General features: G+C 40.4%; 1 protein-coding gene across 1 annotated transcript; it reads right to left on the bottom strand.

Annotated features, from left to right (window-relative positions):
- Nucleotides 1-22,954: 22,954 nt before the first annotated feature.
- RNF152 (ring finger protein 152) lies at nucleotides 22,955-24,014 on the bottom strand. Its single transcript, XM_065400042.1, has one exon. It carries the CDS (start codon nucleotides 24,012-24,014, stop codon nucleotides 23,403-23,405), a length of 612 nt encoding a protein of 203 aa, XP_065256114.1. The 3' UTR covers nucleotides 22,955-23,402.
- Nucleotides 24,015-24,280: the final 266 nt, after the last annotated feature.

Here is a 24,280-nt window from a genome sequence, read left to right as displayed (position 1 = left end):
ATAGTTCACTTAGGAGATTAAAAATTGGAACCAACACCTTCCATACACCACAGGGAGGAATGAAATGAGATTAATGAGAACATCTGAGTCTGCAGCCAAGCCCCTCAGAACCAAGCTCTTGCTGTGATCTAATGTATTTATTGACTTTGTTAAACAGGACGAAACTATTCAGATATAAAAGCTTGTTTATAATGTCATCCCCCAGATCAGCCTTCATCAAACAGTGCAAAGCCAAAAAGAACAGGAGTACTTGTGGCACCTTAGAGACTAACAAATTTATTAGAGCATAAGCTTTCGTGGGCTACAACCCACTTCTTCGGATGCATGTAGAGTGAAACATATATTGAGGAGATATATATACACACATACAGAGAGCATGAAGAGGTGGGAGTTGTCTTACCAACTCTGAGAGGCCAATTAAGTGGCCTCTCAGAGTTGGTAAGACAACTCCCACCTCTTCATGCTCTCTGTATGTGTGTATATATATCTCCTCAATATATGTTTCACTCTACATGCATCCGAAGAAGTGGGTTGTAGCCCACAAAAGCTTATGCTCTAATAAATTTGTTAGTCTCTAAGGTGCCACAAGTACTCCTGTTCTTTTTGCGGATACAGACTAACACGGCTGCTACTCTGAAACCAGTGCAAAGCCAGGGCACTTTTCTGTTCAGTGAATCACGTAGTGGGTTTTGAATATGGAATGTGAATAAGCTCATTATGGAGGGGAAAGCAATGGACAGGAGTGCCAACAAATGGAGAATGTGGTTTGAAAAATGAGATTGGTTGTGGATCCGGTGTAAGGACAGACTAGTGCTCTAAGAGGAAGCAGTGGGAGAGTGAATGGTTGGGAGTATTAAAAACAAACAAAAAAAGTGATCAGTTGGCAAAGAAGAACTTTATTTTCTACAACATGCCAAGGTTACCACCTGAATGGCAGTCCGTGTACCCTGCATACTTGACATGCACCATTTCGCAAACTCGGGGTTGGTAAGCTATCGGGATGTAGAATGCTACACTCTTAGACCAAGATTTTCACAGGCAGTAGTAGGGACCTCCATTTTTGGAGGCCCAACATGATACACCTTAAAGGGGCCTGATTTTCAGTGACTGGGGCATATAGGATTTTCTGAAAATTGGGTCTCTTTAATGTGCCTCAAGCTGAGCCCCCTCAGAACAGTTGTCATTTTGGGAAATCTTGGCCACAACATACTGTGATTACAACCAGATGCTAATCAAGCCATAAAGCTAATAACAGCTCTGTTATGTGATTAATAAACATACCTACTATATAGCCAATAAACAGTAGCTTCATTACAGCAAGGAAAGTTATTTTTATTTTAGAACTAAGCCCATCATCCAACATTAAAGGACTAGATGTTCGTAACTGTACATGCAATTGCAGCTGTTATGCACACAAACAGCTATTGTGCTTGCAATCATGGGAGTTTTGCCATTGACTGCAACAGGAGCAGAATTGTGCCCTGGCTGCTAATTCTGATACCTTTATTCCCCTCAAGCAGCAAGTTATTACCTGAGTAGTTTCACTGATTTGACTTGTGGAGTACAGTGCTTCTCAAGGTGAGCAAGGGTGCCAGAGTCTGGCCCTGAATATTTTGTGATCCATCTACTGAGAGAATAAACGATAGTAAGATTTTCTAATACTACAGAGATCTGGCATCTGGCCAAATCCCATAAAGCTGTCAGTGCAGAAGACTGGCAGATAATATGGCTGAAAGGCTAAAAGTCAATACAACAAAGTCAGGTAGGTGAAAAGCTGACAGGAGAGTAACTGTCCTGGTTCAGAGATGGGAGGGAACGCTAGCATCCCCTGAGTAGGAGGTTAGTTTCTAGGCAGCAACTTCTCTGCCTCTAAAAGCTCGAGGGGTTTGTTTGTTTTTGCAAATGCAGTTTATTTTTACAATCACTCTGATCTGCAGAGCAGTGTAATACAAATGGTTCTTATATCTGGAGGTGAACATATTTCACCGCTGATTTCTGAGTCTGGGATGGGAGAGGTTTATCAGAGCCTCGAGTTTTCTGAGTGGGGTGTTAGCATGACTAGGTCTATGCCAAATTACAAAAGGAATGAAGTTCCGGTGCTTGCCCATGACAGAGACCCAGCCAAGATTCCCAACAAGTTCAGGTCTGTGTTGGGAGGAGCCATGAAAGCTTGAAGTGAGACAAAATAAGCATTATGGCACAGTGGCATTTTCTGACAACCTGACATCTTGCTTATAGCAGCCCTCTCTCCATATCCCCCACTGCTCCCTGGGCTCTGGGCCCAGGCTTTTTCCTACAAATGAACACTGCAGCATGTTCCTGCAGCAGCTCTTCCAGGTGACTATCCCCTCCCCATGCTGGCAAAGGGTGGGGAGGCAGTAGGGGGAGAGAGGAGATTTATAGGTGCCTTTCTGTCCATGCTAGGGCCATTTTGCACTGATGCTGAGATAATGCATGGGCAGGAGAGCTCAGAAATTGCACTTTTCTTCTCCCAGGCAGCTGCATGAGAGGGCAACAGTCACAAGGAAAGGTCACCTGGTGCATTGTGGGTGAGGAGGAGGAGCTTTTTTTCATTTTTGAAGTAAGAAGCCTCCAGAGGGATTCAAACAGGGCGTGACATGAGCAGAGAAGTGGGAGAGGAAAGTTTCTTCAACAGCAGCAGGATTTTGGAAAGGCTGGAGAGGAAACAGCCAAGATGCACTGCAGCAAAATAGAAGATTACATTAATCAAGGAGAGGCCCGCCAATGGACAAGAGTTTACACATGCTCCCAGCTTGCAGTGGATGAATACTGCTGACAAATTCCCACAGACAGACATTCCGTTATATTTGTAAATGAGTTCATTGCTACAATGCTTGCTTGGGTTTGCTTTCCTTGAATATTCTAGCACACAAGCTTAATCACGGGAATATTTGCAGAACCAGCACATTTTAAGAGTATATTTGTGGGTGACAAGTTAATTTTGTATCTGTATTCAAAACCAGAACCCTAATTTTAATCTAACCAGGGGGAAAGAAACATTATGTGACCAACTATATATGCCAATCAAAGCTAATCACAGTTTGGGTTTCAAACATCAAATACATACAACTAACTACTTGTAAACAATCTCTAGACTAGAAATTATTGAGCAAATAATCGCAAATACATCTGAAAAAAAATCATGGTGTTCAAAAATACTACATGATGGAAGCATAAACATTATTTTAGATGAAAGGTTTTTTGCGAGTATATGAAATTTTTGTATCCTCATGAACACACATTCTTTGCCAGTGAAGTTTCCCAGAGAATGTTACAATGAATTTTACAACATGCATTCAATTTGTTATAAGTATTATCAGTTTGAACATAGATTGCTGGTGAATGCGAAGGAACACATGGCAATATTCTTTTTTTTAATAAGCAGTAACATTATTTGGATAAACTCTAGGCTGTAACTGTTAATAACATAGGCTTATCTAATGTATGACATAATACCTCTATCTCTTCCTTGCTGTCAGACTAAAACTGTACAATCATAAGAAAAGAACAGTCCATTAAGGCTGATACCTACATTACTAAAGAGAATAACAAAATTTGTGTTTGCCTGATGTATTTTACTTATATTTACCTGTGTAATCACCAATAATTAAAATACGCTCACAGGTGATGTGATCCACAGTTCAGTCCATTAATATAGAGTTTGATTTTGCAGCTTCTCATATACAATCCATATCCCAAAATGCTTTACAATATTGAATAATGCATGACAATATTTTAACCAGCTTTTAAGCAGTTCATTCAGAATTCACCCATGCATCCTCCAATGGCCTACAGTCATAGTCTTCATTTAAAAGCAAAACCTGAGCATGTTTAAAGATGGTATTTTAGGATAATTCCTGCAACAGATCTAAGATTTAGGTATTTTTCTTTCTTTTGCCTGTGCTACATTTTAAAGAGAATAAATCTCATTGAGAGGCCACATCCCAGAAATCAAAGCAAGTTAGCTGGAGTGGGGGGACCACATATCTTTAATTACTTCACTTAACAACAGACAAAATGTGTTATCATGTTGTGATGCTTCTCAGGGCACCCAGGGGTGAGAGTCACCTTGTTACCACCTGTCTCCAGCACAAGGGAATCTTGTCTGTACTAGCTGGGTGTTAGCTCCCTAACTTAGAGTCACTCATACTCTATCCTCTGGGCTACACTAGTCGTGTCTTTGCCTTGCAAATTGATAACAGGTGCACCCTAGCCCCCAAGTCCTTCCAAAGCATCCCTGTGTGGTATACAGCCCCTGATCACTGGATACTCGCAGAGATCCTCTGTTCCCAAAGGAACCATGTACCTTAGACCACTGCTCCTGTAATGTGCACAGCATTGAGTTCAATTATAAAACAAAAAGGAAACTTATTAAAGAAAGAACTGAGATTCAAATAAAAACCAGTGAGAGAGATGGGGACAAATGGTTTCATATAAAACAACAACATAATACTCATTCTAAAGCCTGAACTTAACTGACAAGTTATCCTCCTCCCTAAAAAAAGTTTATCTCACCCAAATTTCTCTTCAGTGTTTTCCACCAAGTCTGGTGAAACCCCTTTTCATAAGATCAAGCCTGCTGTCTGCTTGTCCTCATGGACTGAAGGAATACCAAGGGGATCAGCTGGAGCCCAGATACAGTTCCAAAAGTTCATTGCCTTACCCCTAAACAGGATAATTCCTGCTGTTTACCTCTTCCTGTTAATTTCCTCTCTTTGAAGATTTCACAACCCTTCATTAGCATTCAATTCACACTTTTGAGTGGACGACCATTGTGAACCATAAAATTCTCAATCTGTATATGACCAACCAGAGTACATACGCCTGCCAGGAGTATGTGGATTGCCTTTTGGTGAGCTGTTTTATCTCACAGACCTAGAGAACATATTTTTTAGGCCATCTACATAACTCTTCACGTATTTTCCATACATATATATCTCACAATGATTATGATGACCAGTGTGACAGAGGCTTTCATTAGAGATTTTACATGACATTCTTTTGGTGAACCCAGGGATACCCTGTGTCCATGTTGCACTCTGCCTGTTGGCTTTCAAGTTGTCCTTGGATCACATGTGTTTGCATTCCCTCCAGAGATGCCATTTCCCAACTTTGGAGGAAAGAGCAAATCAGAACATCCTGTCAAGGTGGGGGTCAGATTAATCCAGAGCTGACCCAGGCAGAAGAGAAGCAATGAAATCAGGAAAAGCTGCATGATCCTGGAATTATCTGAGTAGAGGTACAAATTGGAACCAGAAGGGTGAGAGACGTTTGGATAAACTGCTATAGGAAATTCAGTGAAGGATCAGATGAGCACAGAAGGTGAATGTCCTATCTAGGGTGGAGGATGTTGCGGAGAGAGTAGATTGGTGTGACCGACAGTGGGGGTTGAAGTTAAAGTGGCCACTGGGGAGGGAAGTTAAAGGAAAGGGTGAGCTTTAGGGAGCCAGAGCAATACTGGTGGAGGAGTTAGGAGGCAGGACTAGGCTCAAGGTGGCATTAGTCAAGAGGAGCAGGGATTCAGTACAGACAGAGAGTAGGGTGAAGGCTGAGGGGAGACGCTGAGGCAGAAGAATAGGGAGCTGCCACACCAGGCCATGCTGTCAAAGGACTCCATCAATGAAGGGAATGCTTTAATCCGAGACCGTTTCAGTGTGCTACCACAGTGGTGTCCCCCAACCAAGGAACTGATAGTTGAATATGTTGTTTGTAACATAGGAATATGTGGATTGTCCCATAATACAAGAACTAGGGGTCACCAAAAGAAATTAATAGGCAGCAGGTTTAAAACAAATAAAAGGAAGTTCTTCTTCACGCAGCGCACAGTCAACTTGTGGAACTCCTTACCTGAGGAGGTTGTGAAGGCTAGGACTATAACAATGTTTAAAAGGGGACTGGATAAATTCATGGTGGCTAAGTCCATAAATGGCTATTAGCCAGGATGGGTAAGAATGGTGTCCCTAGCCTCTGTTCGTCAGAGGATGGAGATGGATGGCAGGAGAGAGATCACTTGATCATTGCCTGTTAGGTTCACTCCCTCTGGGGCACCTGGCATTGCCCACTGTCGGTAGACGGATACTGGGCTAGATGGACCTTTGGTCTGACCCAGTATGGCCTTTCTTATGTTCTTATGTTCTTATAATATTGCGTAAATTTGTGACTTTTTTAAAGCTACACTGATTTACATCAGCTGAGGATCTGGTCCAATTTTTAAAATTTCAACAGGTCCCTTTAAATTGTCCCCAGGGTGGTTTGGCTTGTGTTTTCTTCATAACATGTTTTTCTTGTTCTAGTTCCTCCTGGAAAGGTAATTCCAAACTAAGCCATTGCAAATTTGCTTTTTTGCCTTGATAGGTTAATACTTCTAGCCTCACTGAATACAATAATAGCTGAACTACTGCTTTATGACTTAAGTGTTGAACTCCATCCAGTTTGCTTTTATTGTACTATGTTACTCAGACCTTATCCCTCCCTGTTTAAATTTCCTTTTTATCAATATTTGAATACAAACACACACAAAACAGAAGAAAGAAACGGGCAATTATTTGGAAACCATAATCTCAGGGTATTAATGGTATAAAATGCTTAATTTTAGCTAAGAGCTTGGCATCATGTATTAATCCACTAACAAATGGCCCAGTTCAGTCACACTTGCTTGTGCCAAGTTGTGTTTTACTCTGTAATTAGTTTCACTGGTTTAAATAGATCTCCTCATACAGAAACCTGCTCAGTATGAATGAGGGTGGCAGAATTGGGCCTTAAATGATTTATCCACCACAGTATGCTTATGGGCTACACAGCAATCTGCCAGTTGCTCTGTTCCTATTGGTAGAATTGACTACAACCAGTTAAAAGTGATATATTGTTGCAATTAATGATCTAGCCTGCACCTGCAATCAATTAATTAGTCAGGACACACTACTTTGCTGAAGGGCATCATGGGACCTGTTTGTGTAAAACGAATAGTTGTAGTAATGAATAAAACCACCTATGATTTTTATTCTTGCAAACACATTCTAAATCACAGTGTTTCTGGATTTACTTCTAACCTTCAGATTAAGGCCATGCACTCTAGTGGAACGAAGAGCTGGGATTTCGGGGGGTTCATTCCATGTAGATATGGGCTTCTGGTCCTTCCAAATCTACCATGGAGATACAGTGTAACCTTGGAAAATTCAACTAAACATTCTCTATCCCAGGTTCCCAAGCTGCAAAATGGTTATATAGTATTATTTATCTCATATGGGGTGTTGTAAGGCTTGAATCCATCCATGTCTGTTGAAAGTTTTGATATCCAGGTAAAAGATAGCAAAGCAGTGCAAAGTGTTAATGTATTGCATGTAAGCAGGACATCCACTAGCACTGCCAAGTGTGGCAGATATATTTGAGAATAGTCATGCTTGGAAAAATACCATTTTTACTCACAAGGAAGTTACACCAATGATTAATTTGGCCCATTCGGGTTTGTAATCAATACCCCATCCACACACACCATCACAGACACATAAATTAGCCTGCTCACAATTGCAGGACAGCACCAACATGTAACAGGAGAGGGAGAGAAGCAACCACAGAATCTAAAACTAATCACCTCTGATCATTATCATGTAAGCAATAATGCATGACATCTAAAACCAGTCCAGGGATTCCATTTGAATAATATCGACACTAAAGCAAATCATCTATTCTCTGTTCTCTCTTGCAATCATCCCAGCCTGTTTGCAGCTACACAGCTGAACTGTGCAGCGTCCCTCCCCCAGCTCCCCTTCTGGCCCCGTAGAGAATATCTCACAGGAACAAAGATTAAAATGGTGACTGCTGAGCCTAAAATATCAACAAAACATTGCAATCCTAATGCGTCTATCACAAAGGCAGTTTGCAAGTATCAACCTTCAAAGGAGCCTGGACAAATCTCCCCAACATCAGTAACAAACAGCAAAACAGAAACTCAAGTGAAATGAGAAGCAGACACTTCTCGAAGGACATTTTAAACAAATAATCATCATCCAGCATAGGAAGCGAGAGGAACAATGGGCAGCATGAGGAAGCGTACTCAGTTATTAATACACAAAGCAATTCACCCATCTGGGTAATGCTTAAGCAGTCAGTAGATAATACAGTAGACAGCTGGGAGTAAATCACTCCTTCCAATCAGTACAAAGAGAAACTTTTGAAAAGCTATCATCAATGTGGCTACAGTGACAAATTTACTCATGATGAAAACAATGATTGGCTGGACCACTTAACTCACTGGCAATTCACTTGGGGGCCTGACTTTCAAAGGTGTTTCCAACTCCACAACTCCAGCTGAAGTCTATGGGAGAAGCTGGTGCTCAGCAGCTCTGAAACCTCTGCCATTGCCACTCCCTTAGGGCCTGGTTTTGAGGCCCTTGCTCATGCTGACTAGTATTTACTATCCCAACTCAATGGGATGACTGATGTGGCAAGGCGCAGCTCATCACAAGTAAGAATATTGGAAGCTGGACCCCAGTGTTTTCATTCTGGACGTGTTGACGCTGCAAATCACCAACAAGCGCTTTTCAAAAAGACATTCACTCAGGTTTTTGTGAACCAGTTAATTGACGGCTGTGCACTTTGGGCCAGATTTACAAAGGCATTTAGGCATGTAAAGATACAAATATCAGCCTAATGGGATTTACAAAAGCACCTAACCTGTTTAGGTGCTTTTTGTGAATCCCACTAGGTGTTTATTTGCATCTTTAGGAGCCCAGATCCCTTAATCATGTGTTCAAGTGGAACCTACATAGGTAAAGTGCTGCATATGAAATGACATACCTTTTACAACCGAGCCCTACCCCAATTTCACACCAATCGAGCACACTGCGATAACTCCACTTCCTTCAGTGAAGTTACTTCTGATTTACACTCGGGCAACTGAGAAAATTCAGACCTATAACAAAGACCCATTTAGTTTTCTTACCTAGTTGATTATTTTCACTGGCCACCCATTTATCTATACTTGTTGCATTTTATTTGCCCAGGACCTTGATTCTCTTTTCATTTGATTGCATATAGGGTTATACGTTATTTAATTCAATTCAATAATTTGACTGAGAGAGGCAGCATGGTCTAGTGGGCAGGCCCCTGAAGTGAGAACCAGAACACCTGGATTCTATTCCCACCTCTGACAGTGACCTGCTGGGTGACGGCAGGCAAGTCATTTCACTTCTGTACGCATCTGTTTCTCTTCCGACCCTTTGTCTATTTAGATTGTAACTTCTGGGGAAAGGGATTGTCTCACACTATGCATTTTACAGTGCCAGCACAATTTAGAATACAAATTTTGGCATGATGCAGTATAAAAGGCTTCTCCACATTAATACAGTATATCATATCCGTGAGCCCGAAGCAAATCTCACCGATGCTAGATTTACACCAGAGTAATTCCATTCACGGCAATGGAACTTTTTCTGCTTTATGCCAATGTAAGCGAGTTCAGAATGAAGCCATGTGTGTCTAGGTCAAATGTCACAGTGGTGATGGGCCCTGAGTCTCCTGTCAGAGAAATTTCTTTTCAGCAGAGATATATTAAAAATAATGTGAGGAAGCATGGAGGTTGTGTTTTTCCTTAGCTTGACTGTAGTGAGGGGAAGTTCACACTTTTTTTTTTTTTTAACTTTAGTGTTTACCAGAATTTGCAACCATGCTGGGCCAGCTCCTCGGCTGTTGTATATTGGCAGAGCTGCCCTGAAGTCACTGGAGTTACACCCATTTACACCAACTGAGGATCTGGTCCACTAATTTCAAAAATGTACAGTGAGTGAATGTGTAATATGAAGAGATTCCTTCTAGGTGGTCGGGAGTGCTGGGATTTGCACCTGAATCAAACATGGATGAGGTAGCACTTAGAAGTCGCATGGAGGTTACTCATGAAAGGCAAAGGAACGGGAATTGCATTTTGTTGAAGAGAGACTTCCATATCTTTCTTTTACTAATGCATAAAGAAGGCTTTCTTTGGCCTAGCTGATGGTCCACTTGAAAGTCACCTCCACACACATAAAACTTGGCTGAGGATCACAGTTTTCTTTTATTACTCCCCAAAGCTATTAAAATTCTCAGTGGAACTGATGAGTGAGAATCCTGGCCAATTTCTTCTATTTTTTTTTTTTTTTTAAAACACACACAAACACACACAAGTCTATTCAAAATAATTTTAAAGAACTTTAATCATACCAAATGTGTCGGAGCAGTTCTCAACATTTCCACATATACAAAGGACAAGACACCAGAGGTCAACATACAAAAATACTGTATATTAAAATTGGGGCCAGTGGGGAAAAACCAAAAACTCATGGACTTTCTAGACACCATCTAGGACAGGAGGAGTAAGGAAAGAATGGTTTTTAAGACATTCAGATTTATAAACAGCAGCTTGATATCCCCTTTGCAAAGTCAATATTTGGCAGAATTTTGACAAGACAGCCCTACAGCTCATATCCGAAGGGCTATTAGCCCTTTAAAACAAAGTTTCTGAGATAAAGTATACACATTATTGCAAATGAACCATGTCAAGGACTTTAGTTAACAACTACTGAGCAATATCAACCTACCATTTGAGTAGATTATTATTAACCTACAGGGGAAGGTGGGAAGGGAAAGTTGGAAAGGGCAAGGGAACACACCTACTTAGCGTAATACAAGGAGAGAAGCCGGTGCTGCAGCTATAGAAGAGCCATGCCTCCAGGCTAAAATCAACCTTCACAACATCTCATGGACCAATTAACAAGACTGAACATGGCTTGAAAATGTATTGGAGGGGGTAGGGATAAGAAATAAGAAATAAGGACTTGAAAAATATAACTGAGTGGGGCTTCTTACTTTGATTTGAATTGAAACCAAGCACACTTGTCTTTACAAAAACATGTGTATACACAACACACACACACACACACACAGAGTGTATTATTATATATCACTGCCAGTCTAAAGACTTATAAGTCTTTGTACTGGCACGGAGAGGTGCTTCAGCTGTCATGATGATGCTGGATTGTTTTGTTTTGTTAACAGCTCCTGAAACTTGTCTGTACTGATCAGGACAAGTATCTTCACTCCTTCCTGTGGAATTTGCCAATATAGCAACCTTTGCTAATAAGGTTAGTTCAAAATGCAAAGGAAGTCCAGTCAGGACTACTGGATTTCTGAGACTGCTTAGTTTACAGTTTGCTTGAAACACTCCTGGAGGCTGGAGCTATTAGAAACAGAGTAGCTGAAGCAATCTGATCTGAAATCAATTGCAAGTAATTTGGACTAATATTGGAATGCTGACAATTGACTTCCCTAGAGAACATGTCTGTGTGCACTGACTCCATCATTCCTCTTTTCAATGTACTTCCCATACACCATGGTAGACTACTGGCTTCTGTTTTGATTGTCCCTTGGAAATGTCAGCTCTTATATATAGAAGAGTCACCTGGCTGGATCCCACAGCTGCTCCCTTTGCGTTTTCCAGCAAGTGCTCCACATCTGCAGATCTCATCACTTTACTTCCAGGGCTTAACACACACGCACGCAGCACGCAGGCACCCTCTGCATAGTCAGGTTTAGTTTCTGCGACAGGAACCCTGCTGGCACTCATTTAGATGAAAAACAGGGGCAACCACTGCTTTCCTGTGACAACATTTAAATACCCATAGAGCAGATGGTGCAAACGTGACCTGAATTAAGAACAGCTTTACTCTTCTTAGTATCTCTTTTTCCTGTTGGACATTGAAGAAGAAAACAATTTAAACCAAGGGGGGAAAAAGGAGGGGGTGTTAGAAGCCACCGCAAAACATTATGTAAGCGGCACAATAACCTAAGACTGCTCAGCAAAAGCAGCAGCATTTGACAGGTATTCAGCCTATTTCTGGGCTACTTTTTCCATGTCACATGAAGATGTATAAAGCAGGGGTTCTCAAACTGGGGGTTGGGACCCCCCAGGAGGCCGTGAGGTTATTACATGGGGGGTCGCGAGCTGTCAACCTCCACCCCAAACCCCGCTTTGCCTCCAGCATTTATAATGGTGTTAAATATATAAAAAGTGTTTTTAATTTGTAAGGGGGGGTCAGTACAAAAGTTTGAGAGCCACTGGTATAAAGGAAAGTGGTCCCTCATTTCTTGGAATATAGCGGTATAAGGAATAGGTCTAACTACTTGAAAACCTGGAAGAGGAAGCTTATGGCAAGGTTCTCACATTTCTCTTAACTGCTTCCCTGGAATAATTTTTATGGTAACCACTAGGCAACAAAGCATAAGACTGCAAGGATGTTATTACAGATGTATTTGACTGTCCCAGCTATGATAAAACCTATAGTATGTCCTTACAGATTGATTGATTGTAGAGAGGAGGAAAAATTGTAGTAAGTCAAGTTCATACTTCATTTCAGCACACGTAAGTATGACAATGGGCTAAATCCTGCTTGTTTTACACAGGCAAAAAGTCCAATTGGGCCAAATCCTGTAGAAGTGAATTAAGGCTTATCTACACAGGGACACTCAGGAAAATTAATCCGAATTAACTATGGGTGTGAATTTAAAATGGATTGGATAAATTGCATTAAACCGCTGTGCGGACACACTCATTTGGAATTTAAATGGCCTTAATTCAGTTTAGCTTAGTTCACTTTCCTGAGTGTCCAAGTATAAAGTCATTTATATAAAATGTCTTTTCCTCAGGCAAAATCCAGATCACTAAACTAAAGCAAAGGTTTAACAGATTTAAACCTGGCTGATCTTTATTGATAGATGGCTACTCATTGCAGATTTATAAAATTATAGCTACCTTTACATATATTACATAGCATGTAGATTCTCATTAGCTGAGCCCATCAAATGGCTTAATGAAGCAAAAGGCCTGATTGCTGATGTGACACAGGTGAGACTCAGGACTAACAGCACATAGATCACTACAAAGGCTCAAAGTCAATAAAAGCTAAGTTGTCCTGTGCCATAAAAACTTTCCTACCTTTCAATAAGCATTTTAAATTTAATTGGCAACATGTGAGATTTTATTAAGATTTTGTGTCACAGTTTCCAGCTGTTACAGTATTTATGATGTATTGCAAACAGAAGCACACACATACATGTGAAACTAGTCAAGGACTGAAAATCCAAATCATGAATTTCTGTTTCCCCCCCAAAAAATTAAATTAATTACAACACTTTTACCACTGAGGCACTAGCTTTAAAAAAATTCAGTCCATTTTCAAATTACAGCTCCTGTACTATCTTATTTTTGAAAAATCAAACATGAAAATATCTTGTTTTCTTTTCGTTTGTTTTTAGAAAAATCGGGGTAATTTTAAGGGTGAAATACTGCAATTTATTTGTTTAAATAGATGATGGGACTGATGATGGAAATAGCAGACTGATTTAAAAAATACAACTTTTTAAGTGTGTTGGTGAGGTTCCATGTTCAGTAGTACACTACTTCCACTGTTTAGCTTTATCATCATTCAAAATGCTGCAGCATAAAGGTGTGGCACTTATTTATGGGTAATTTATCATTAGTGAGGCAAATTTACAAAGAAATCCAGGGCCTAAATACAGGTCAGAACAGGAGAGAAGAGACTGCATTCATGTAATGAGGACGAATATTTTTTGTGCATGCTGTTTCTGTTGTGAAAGAGACAAGCAGAAAGACCCAAACCAAAAAAAGCCAGATGGATCAAACATCACTAGCAACAAATACAGAAAGTATCTGGTTGTTTTGTTTTTAAATTATCTGTTAATCTTGGCAGCATTCCACAAGATACTTGACCTGCCTGGATGACTGACCAAAGACACTAATGTTGCAATAATTTGTATACCACAATATTACACTCACTAGTAGTCACATTTTACAGCTCTTATCTCCCTGCTAAATCCAGATATGCAGCAGGCTTGTCTTGTCTAACCCAGATGGGAAAAAACAAAAAACTTGCAGCTTCAGTGCATCTGACTAGTTTAGCAACTATCAGAATTAAGCGGTGACTCAGCTATATCAACCTATAGGTTCAGTAAGTGCCTTAGCTCATCTCAGCAGGAAAAAGTCATTAGAATCTCCAGGGTTTTGTTATTTTTGTCACTTAAGATTTTTTTGTGAGTTGAGCACTCTACAGGATGTGTATAGTGGGCAATTAAAAACAGAACTTATAGGAAATTAAAAAATCTTTAGGTATGTTAGTACAAGCTTCTATATTCAAATGTTTGCAAATAGTGCTGGTTGGAACCCAGAATTCCCATTTGATGATAAAAACCCCCAAAATCATTTTTAAAAATTCTGTTCTGCATCAGAACAAAAACTCACGATTTCAAAGTTTTGCATGGAATCCAGGGGAGTCTGAGATTTTAGTTTTAAAAAATAAATAAATAAAAATTCTATCTGGACTTACTCAAAACAAAATTGGTGAGGTTTCCTGGGCTGCCCAAGCTATCAAGAAGCTGGGGAAGCCTAAAAACCAGGGGTCCTAGGGCTATCAGAGTCCTGGTTTTGCGGCAGCCCCATGAAGCAGGCAAGCTGGACGGAAACCAATAGACAGGTTCCTGCAAAATGTTTTAATTTTGACAAATCAGCATTTTCCTGTAGAAAAATGTCCCATCAGAAAATTTCGGACCAGTTCTACTCAAAAACAGCCGTACTACGGGATTTACAGTCACAAAAGCATCTCCCTGTTAATCCTACTTTTAAGTTGCAAAATAAAGTTTCTTCAAAGCAAAGCTACTTTTCGTATGCTTTTGAAAATCATTCAAAAGACTGAGCATGAGTCAAGAAAGCACCTAAGCCCATGCTTAAATCCATCCCTATGCAGAAAAGCACTAAAGCATGTACTGAATTTTAAGCATGTGCCTAAGTCCATTTGACTGGCTTAACTCAATGCATAAGAGCTTTCTCAAATAGGGATGTTTTCCTGACTCAGAGCCCAACTGTTTAAAGAAATACATTTCTTAAGCAAATTTTAGAATTTGAGAAGCATTCATGTCCATTATACCAAATTATTTAAATGTGAAACTATACATAAGCAGTTCAGCCAGTAGATTGGCTCAGATGCTTTGAGAACTGGGCATTCCTTTCCCGTAGTGGAAAGCGGAGCCTTTCTACTATGGGGCAAGTTGATTTTAAAAATGAACCAACATCGACCTATCAGCTTCACTTTCTTAAATTCCATATAATCTTTCTCTGGAGTGGAACCACAAACTTTCACCAAAAAATAATAATAATAATTTATCACATTTATTCCATCAACAGAGGTAAAAGGACTAGCTACAACATTTGTATGTTACTGAAAACTGACCCATGATCTTAGAGATATGAAATAAACAGAATCTAGTTATTCATAGTAATAGGACAATTAATTTCCAATTCTTTAGGGACTACATACAACTTAGATTTGGAACTGAGAAGTGAAATTTGAATCTGAAGTCAAGCAACCTGACAAGTTGGACAAGTTCTCAGATATTGATCGAGATTCAGATCCCTCTTTAATGGGTCCCACCACAGAAATTCAGAACCATTCAGTGCATGCAACTGGGGATAGGTGATGGAAATTTTCAAGACTGATGCAATGACATAAGACACGCTTTATAATTCTTGAAATAGGCAGGTAAATACTCTTGGGCAAGTAACTACTCGACTTTCTCAATTGCCTTATTTACATCAACTTGAAAAACAAAACAGAAAAACCCAGCCCTCTTATATAACCCTATTTTTTTCTTACATACAAATGTGAAGTACAGCAATACTGCCTTTGTCTTCAACTAAACAACTTCTTAAATCAAACAGGTGTGACAGTGACATTAACATGGAATGTTTAAAGAACTTTGTGGCATTGTTCTGGACTTTTCTTGCCAATTTTGTCAGTCAAGTTTATTTTTGCAGTGGGACATGACCATCTGTTTCCATACATTTGGCCTTCAATAGAAGCATGCTTGTAACTCATGCTATTCCCAGGATTTAAGGACTTCTCAGAACCCTAGAACAGCTCATGCACTTTGCAAATTTCTTAATTAGGCAGAAAACTTAACTTCCAAAATACTCAGCCTCAAAACTCAAAGAGGTCCAAGATCTGTGTGACGTTGTGCAGTCTATATCGTTTTATAAAAACATGATAAGTGAATATAACGTAACTGGGATATGCTTCATGCAAAAGGTCTCTTGTAAGGTATCATTATGAGCTTTGTAATCTACTGAGTGTGATCATCCTATTTGTATAAAAGTACCACTCTAGTATCTAAAACTAGAAATATAAAATATAACTCTGAGGGCCTATTGTAATTATGTAAAGTGTGGGCCATTAATGATGGTTTGGAATCTTGATGACTCCCATCAACCAGGACCATTGTCTGCAGATGACTGTGTTTACCTGTTAGTCTTCCTGTATATGTGTGTGCTGGCAAGTGGGCAATGAAGTCTTGCAGTGACATGTGATCATGTCACCTGAACTGGAATCCATCTTTAACCTGGTGCTTTTCCAGTGGGGGGGGGGGGGAAACTCAGAGGGACAAAGGGTTCCCGCCTTATGCAAAAGATATATAAAGGGGTGGAAGAGAACAAAGAGGAAGAGGAGCCATCATGAAGAATCCCCTAGCTACCACCTGAGCTGGAACAAGAGTTGTACCAAGGGAAAGAATTGTGCCCAGGCCTGGAAGGTGTCCAGTCTGAGAAAAACTTACTGAAGCATCTCTGAGGGTGAGATTATCTGTATTTAGTTTGATTAGACATAGATTTGCGCATTTTATTTTATTTTGCTTGGTGACTTACTTTGTTCTGTCTGTTACTACTTGGAACCACTTAAATCCTACTTTCTGTATTTAATAACATCACTTTTTATTTAGTAATTTACTCAGAGTATGTATTAATACCTGGGGGAGCAAACAACTGTGCATATCTCTCTATCAGTGTTATAGAGGGCGAACAATTTATGAGTTTACTCTGAATAAGCTTTATGCAGGGTAAAACGGATTTATTTGGGTTTAGACCCCATTGGGAGTTGGGCATCTGAGTGCTAAAGACAAGCACATTTCTGGGAGCTGTTTTCAGGTAAACTTGCAGCTTTGGGACAAGTGATTCGGACCCTGGGTCTGTGTTGGAGCAGACTGGAGTGTCTCGCTCCGCAAGACAGGGTGCTGGAGTCCTGAGCTGGCAGGGAAAACAGGAGCAGAGGTAGTCTTTGCACATTAGGTGGCAGCTCCCAAGGGGGTTTCTGTGATCCAACCCATCACAATCTGAATTAACCAAAATTTCAAGTTGCCTGGCCAAACCACTCTTGAGCTATGATATGACAAACCATCTAACTCCCAGGCATCAGAAATAACTAATCTAATTCAGCTCAAATTTGCCTGATAAATGTCTCCACTTACCACAAATACCCAGTTCCAAGCCACTGCCTAATCATCCCTCCATTCAATTTTGCCCCTCCTCCACATCGCTTCATCCCAATCAGTGCAATTCAAGACATCTTCATGACAGTTCCGGCTCCCTGCTAATTTCATGAGCCACTATCCAAGCCCAAATACCCTTTCCTCTTGCTCATTTGACAAACCCTTAATAACTCTCAAAACCCAACCTTCCAGCCTGCTCATTTCAGGGCCTCTCATCCCACCTCAGGCAGAAGCCTCTGTACAGTCCCCAGGCAAGCAGCAGTTCAATGGCTCCTCACCTGAACACCAAGCCAGGATGCAGCACCTACTCCAGCATTGATACAAGGTGGGCAGTCCCAACAGGATCCAAGAACTCCAGTGTTTGGGGAGAGGGGGAGTTTAGGGGCAGCAGCCAGGGCACAGGTTAAGAGGCAGTTTATCACAAGGAACCGAGGCAGAGGCGTGGACTCCTCCACAATGAAGAAGCTGCCTCAGGGTGTACAACACCCCCAATATAGCCATACAGCATTCGTCCATTCTTGGTTACTAATGATCCTCTCAATCCTAGGTAACAGATAGTCTTCTGAGCCTCGCTCTGTGTGTACACGCGCTCCCCTCAGCTTTCAAAACCCTCCTCCCTCTCATGTTCCCATGAGCACACATAAGTCCTCACTTTACCTGTATACATATTGGCTTCAATGTGATATTAATGTGTGTGTGTGTGTGTGTGTGTGTGTGTGTGTGTGTGTGTGTGTGTGTGTGTGTGTGTGTGTGTGTGTGTGTGTGTGTGTGTGTGAATCCTCTCTAATCCCTGCTTCTGGTGTTTAGGAGACTGCTTAGTGAAAATGTACCTAATGTTTCGATCTAAAATAAAGAGATAATTACTGAAGCATTAATTGAATGCTGTAAAAATCCATTCCCTGGACATTTATAAGGCTTTAAATTTCAACTGCTTAGACAACACATAAGTGCTCATTTGCTAAAGATGCTAAGGGCAGTTTGAGAAATGTCAGCTAACGCCGTTCAATTTGAGAAGCGTGAAACAAGCAGTGTAGTTTGACTTGGGTCAATACTGGCATGCAAAATGTTAACGTGACAGAGAGAAAGAAAGAAGAACAATCCCAGCTGTCAGGTCTGAGGACAGTGTAAAGGAAAGGAAAGGTCATTAATATGCTGTAATTCCATTGCAGCATTCCAGTAGAATCTTGCTCTGCTAAATACTCAAACATAAAGGTCTTTGCTTTAACTGTATATGAATCCTTATAGCCTCCTGGGTGATGTTTGGATTCATTTGTCATCATGCATTCCCCCCAAAAAGAAAGAAAACCCCAAATTTAAAACCACATACCCTGGGCAGCTGGCAAGAGGAAACATTTTAAAGTCAGCATTCCACTAAATGTATTTACTAGACATATGGATGTCTCCTGTATGACTTATTGTGTTGTAATACAGCTTGAATTCACAGAAGCGTGTTTAGATCTGGAATTTTTGATTCTGGCCAATCACTGATGAATAGGTCACAATGTTACCTTAGTGCAATAGGTATTAACACACAAAAAATCCAGATAAAGTGTAGGCTTATAGTAGATTCAAATCATGTATCAGTCACAAGTGAAAATAAATTGTTTGGTCTCATCCTCACCGTGTTTGCTTATTTTGCAGTGGATTTGTTACATGCATAATCTCCATTCAAGAAAAGTCTCATGCCTGTAACACTAGCGGGGGATAGTGGCTGATCTGGATTAAGGAGCACTGGCATGATTGGGGGGGGGCAGGGAGGTGACGCATACCTGCCTGCACAATACATGCTCATGCTCATGCCAGTAATATCTCACTTTTGTAAGGAATAAATTCACTCACAAATTTTAAATCACTTGAAACAGAAACGGAAATCTTTGTAGCTCTGTGGTCATCAGATGTAATTTCTACTCAAAAATCAACTATTTAACAACAACAACAACAAAACTACTACCCCCCAACACACACACATACACACACACACCCCTTTTGAAAACTTTCCACAGCCCATACTTCAAAAATTTGTCTTGAGGAACACAGCCAAATGCTAGTTTTGGTTACACTAGTGTAAATACAAAATAATTCCACTGAGTTACTCACTGTGCTGTTCATTTTAAGGTGAAGGACTAGAGAAACCATAACTCACTTGATGTATTCATTCTATTCCTGCTAATATTTTATTCATACCAACCTTCATTAATAAAGATGAAACTTTAGACTCACGATTGCTCCCTGTTTACAAAACTACCATGCTGCTTTCCATATCGTCTAAGCATGATCACTTAATACACAATTTTCTAAAAAAAATCTCACATACCAAAATTGCATATTTTGAATTTGTAAAATTCACTGAACAAACTTTCACAAAGTGAATCCTATTTCTGACTCCCAGCAAAGCACAAGCTAAAAATGGAAGCTGAGACCTTTAAAATAAAAGAAGCTGTACTCTCCGTTAAACAAACAAATAATAAACCTTCATAAACGGTAATTTGTCCAAAAATGCAGGTGCATAAATAACTTCAGGCAAGATTTAGTATAAATAATGTTTGCTCAACTAGTACTTATGCCATAAAAAAATAAAAGTTTGTCTTCCTTTTTCAAGAACTGAGTAGTGATCAAAAGAGTCGCTGATATACAAGGATTAAGAACCTACCCAGGAGTTGATCATTTTGGCATGAAATTGGTGCAGAACTGGGATATTGTGTGAGTTTAAATGTTTTTCCTGGGAATAATTTCTCTAGCACATTTTGCAAAGTCATAGCCAAAGATAGCTGTCTCCTTTCTGAATGCCAGGTCTTGGACTGAGAAATATAAAATGGAATAGATCACACTGCATTTTAAAGTATGGATATCAACCTACTTGAGAAATGGTCTAACACTGTACATTGCAATATACTACAGCTCATTTCTACACTCATCAGCATAAAGCTATGTGATCTAACATGATATGAAGGTTGCAAAATTTCAATGGTAGTCACACTGCCTAAAGCAAAGAAGAAACTTCCCCCATAAAATTATATTTTTGAATAGGCGTTAACCCACAAAAAATCTTGAGGTTTTATTTATTGCACTCACACAAAAACTGTAAAACAGGCAAATATCAGAATCAGAAATTAGGTCAGCCATGCATTTCAGCAGGCTCTGAACAGTACAAGAAACTCACACTAACCAAACAATGCACTGTGTTAAGTAATACAGTATGGTGTTCTAGTCAGATGATGCCTACATCATTAATACCAGATTAAACCCCATATTTGCCTGTTGTGTAATGTGTTATGCAGTGTAGCATTTTAACCTAATTTCTGATTTATCTTTCCAACTACACTCTTCGAGTGGGGAAGGAAAACCAGCACCTTTTATGAGAGACATTATTTGAAAAGATCAGGAGAACCTGCTTTGTCAAGAGCTTCAGTTAGGCATTTTATGATCATTCCAATGTTAATATTATTAGCATTGTACTCACGGGGCCTTCTACTCCACTGTCTTGCATCTTGTCTAGCCATTTACACTTGTGCTCAGTGAGTGCAAAATCGGTGTCAAGTGCTGCCATTCTGATCCGGTAGCATTTCACGCCCACAACCCCCTCACGTGCCGCGAGGGTAGATGATTACAAGGGGCGAGGCAGTAGAGCAGTATGTCCTCTAACTGTATACTAGCATGGAGTCTTCTGAAGGCAGAAATATTAGCGGGTTACAGCTCCATTACATGCTAACATGTAACATGGATGTAAATAGAGTTTTCCTTACAGGACGATGATACAGATTAACAATTTTAATACCGCATGCGTTTGGAATTAATATTCCTTCCTATTACACCCCACTTTCACTGATGTCCAGGTGCAGAATGTTTATAATAAGCGTTTGTAAACCAGGTTCTCTGCATATTGAATATGGTTCTGCATGTGCTCTTCTTAGTGGAAAAAAGGAGGTAACAAATGTGTCACCTCTGGGGTATTTTCTTTGTTATGCCCTCACAAATGACAGTAGATAAAAGCAGGCACAGTGCACCAGGAGCTTTATCTTCACACGTAACCTTACATATACTAATTTAACACTCAGGCATATATATGCCATTCTTTAGAGAACAGACATAAAGCGGGAGAGAGAGAGAGAAGAGAGAATCTACCACTAAGGAAGATATGTGCTCTGTATTTTATTTTTGAATGAGAATGATGTTCATAATGAGCCAATTTTTCATCAGTTGCACTGGTGCAACACCACTGACTTCTTTTATGCGCCTAACTCAGTTGGAACAAGGTTCTCCAGTGTTATTACATAGGATTGAACCATCTCAAATTAACTATTAGAAAGCATATTAGTAATAGATTAGAGGTCATTGTTCACTGTGCTTACACCTGTGTAATTGTCCATTCTTCATACTAGCAATACAAATCAGGCAAACCAATAGTTTTTTTCTGCCACAAGTCCCACTCTGACCCTTAAAAAAAAAAAAAATCAAACAAATCCAGACTTTCATCCATGTTCAGCCAGATTCTGATACCCTTACTCATGCTGAATACCTTACTCCGCAAGAAGTCCCACAAAAGGTGATGAACTTTCTTGTTAAGTGAGGTGTTAGCATAAGTATCCTAATCTGGCCCTTTATGAGCAATGAATTGCAGTCACGGGGGCTTTGTAATGTCAACATGCAGTAAGAGATAGATCATTTCCTCTTGGAAGTTTCACATTTGGCCCTAAGAGTAACAAGGTTTATATCACTGAAAGGAGGCACAGGGCCTGATTATGATCTCACACAGGTTTTACACCAGTGTGACTCAGGGGGTTAGGAGGGGCAGCATGGTCCAGTGGATCAAGCACTAGTCTTGGACTCAAGAGCTCTGGGTTCTGTTCCCAGTCCTGCCACTGACCTGATCTGTGACCTTGGGCAAGTCCCTTTCCCCTCTCAACCTGTTTCCCATCATTAGTCTGTCTTATCTTTGTAGAGCATAAACCCTTTGAGCTGAGATATTTGTACAATGAGACCTCAATTTCTGTTTAGGCATCCATCGAGTTACTGTCAATAATGACACAGCTGCAACTATGACTGAACATGGAGGCAAGGCTGGTCCCATATTCTAAAAATCAATTTGCTATCCAGTCCTTGCAGGAAGCATGTCCAGCACTTCTGTGACCCATCCCTTCACTAATCCCCAGGGAGACCAGAGCCTTGAGAAGCCTGCCTGACAGACCAGAGGTGAAACAGCATGTCCAGTGTTTACACTTCAAAGCCATACTTCATGACAGGGCTTACACCGCAGGCTTTTGGCTGCACTTTTAGGTAGCCCTATTTGTTCACTTTATTGCTCCTCTGCTTGGATCTTGCTTTAACCAAACACTTGGAAAGGACACTTCACTACAGGTGGAAACAAAATGAAAGTATATGACAAAACACACATCACATACGAAATACAATCGCTTGTAAAATGTTTCCTTTTAAAAACTATTATGCAACTTTCTAACTTATTTTAATTAATGTGCAATTTAAAATATATAAAAAGCCTTACCAACTAAATGAATTTTTTTTTTACAGTTCCCCTTCACCCCCCCATTAAAAAAAATATGTATGGACTGGCATTGGAATATCTTTACTGAGTCTTACACTGATTCTCATGTTTAATTCTACTTATACATATAGCATTTTGAGTTTAATCTACTGCATTTAAAGACAGAGTGATCATATCATATACTTTTACAGTATAACCAGCTAAGTAGATGTCTTTAGTCTCATAACATGATAAAAATCATTAGAAGTTACAGTCCATTTGATCAATGAGGATGGTGACACATGCAGTCTTCCTCAATGCAGTTACCATCAGATGCTCATTATGATTTTCTCTGTACTCTGCTGAGAGGTCTCACATTTCACCTTTTAGGATTGCCTTCAGACTGTCAAACAGCTGTCTGGTATCAAGCGTTCTGTAGTAATTGGTCAATGTTGCAGTGCATCATCTCACTCGAGCCTGTCATCACCACCACCTTCCCAACCCCTAAATTATCCCATCAGAGTATTCTGGGAGCAGACCCTTTTCAGCCGCAGGAAATCACAGTGAAACGCTTGGAAATGCAAGACATATTGTGGAGGACAATACCAAGGAGAAAGACCAAGACGCACGCCACCAAGATCACAGTGCAAACACCTGACCAGGTGGAGCTTTTCACAACGCCCCTCCTGTCTTGCTCCTCCTCTCCGACTTCCTGCGGGATCCCTCCTTGCAGGGGCTGCTGCTCGGTTGGGATTGTCATCACAGTGACAGACTTTTGCTGACTACCTGGCAGGAGGCGACAGCCAATATCTCCTGGCAACAGCGCTCTCTCCTTGGAGATGGGCAAGGGCAACATGTAGCACCCATTGCTAGGAAGTTTGATGAAGACTGGGGTGTGCTCTGAAGTATGGGGAATTGCAATCACAGCAATCACCTCTGGGTCATCAGGCAGCTGGGATACAGAAAATCCCGGTGGCAGTTTAGTGATACCTCGGCACCAGGGACATCTCAGGTCCTTCTGGCTTGTCCTCATCTGCTGAAGGCAAACAGAACAGCAGGTATGCTTACAGTCCAGCAACTTGGGCCTCCGTCGGGGGCTGTAATAATTGAAACAAATTTGACATTCCAGCAAAGAGTCCTGGGACAGTGTCTCCATTGTAGCCCTAATGGAGAAAACACAGAGTATCTTACAGAGTCTTGCCGTATAGTCCAAAAACTGAAGCCTGGTGTAGTTCCTCTCTTTCCGTGACTTCTTCCTTTTATATCACCAGTGAAGGACAATGGTTAGGCAGTTTGTAGACGAGCATCTGACTTTAATCTTTTGGTATCTGAGCAAAACAGAAAATTCAAATGAACCAGGTTAATTGGGAAGACCAAACAAAATGCAGAGGGGAAAAAAACAGATTTTAAAATGCAGGAGAA

Source organism: Emys orbicularis, chromosome 2, assembly GCF_028017835.1.
Source record: "Emys orbicularis isolate rEmyOrb1 chromosome 2, rEmyOrb1.hap1, whole genome shotgun sequence".
In the NCBI taxonomy this organism is placed as follows: domain Eukaryota; kingdom Metazoa; phylum Chordata; order Testudines; family Emydidae; genus Emys; species Emys orbicularis.
This window is presented reverse-complemented; position numbering and strand designations above follow the sequence as displayed.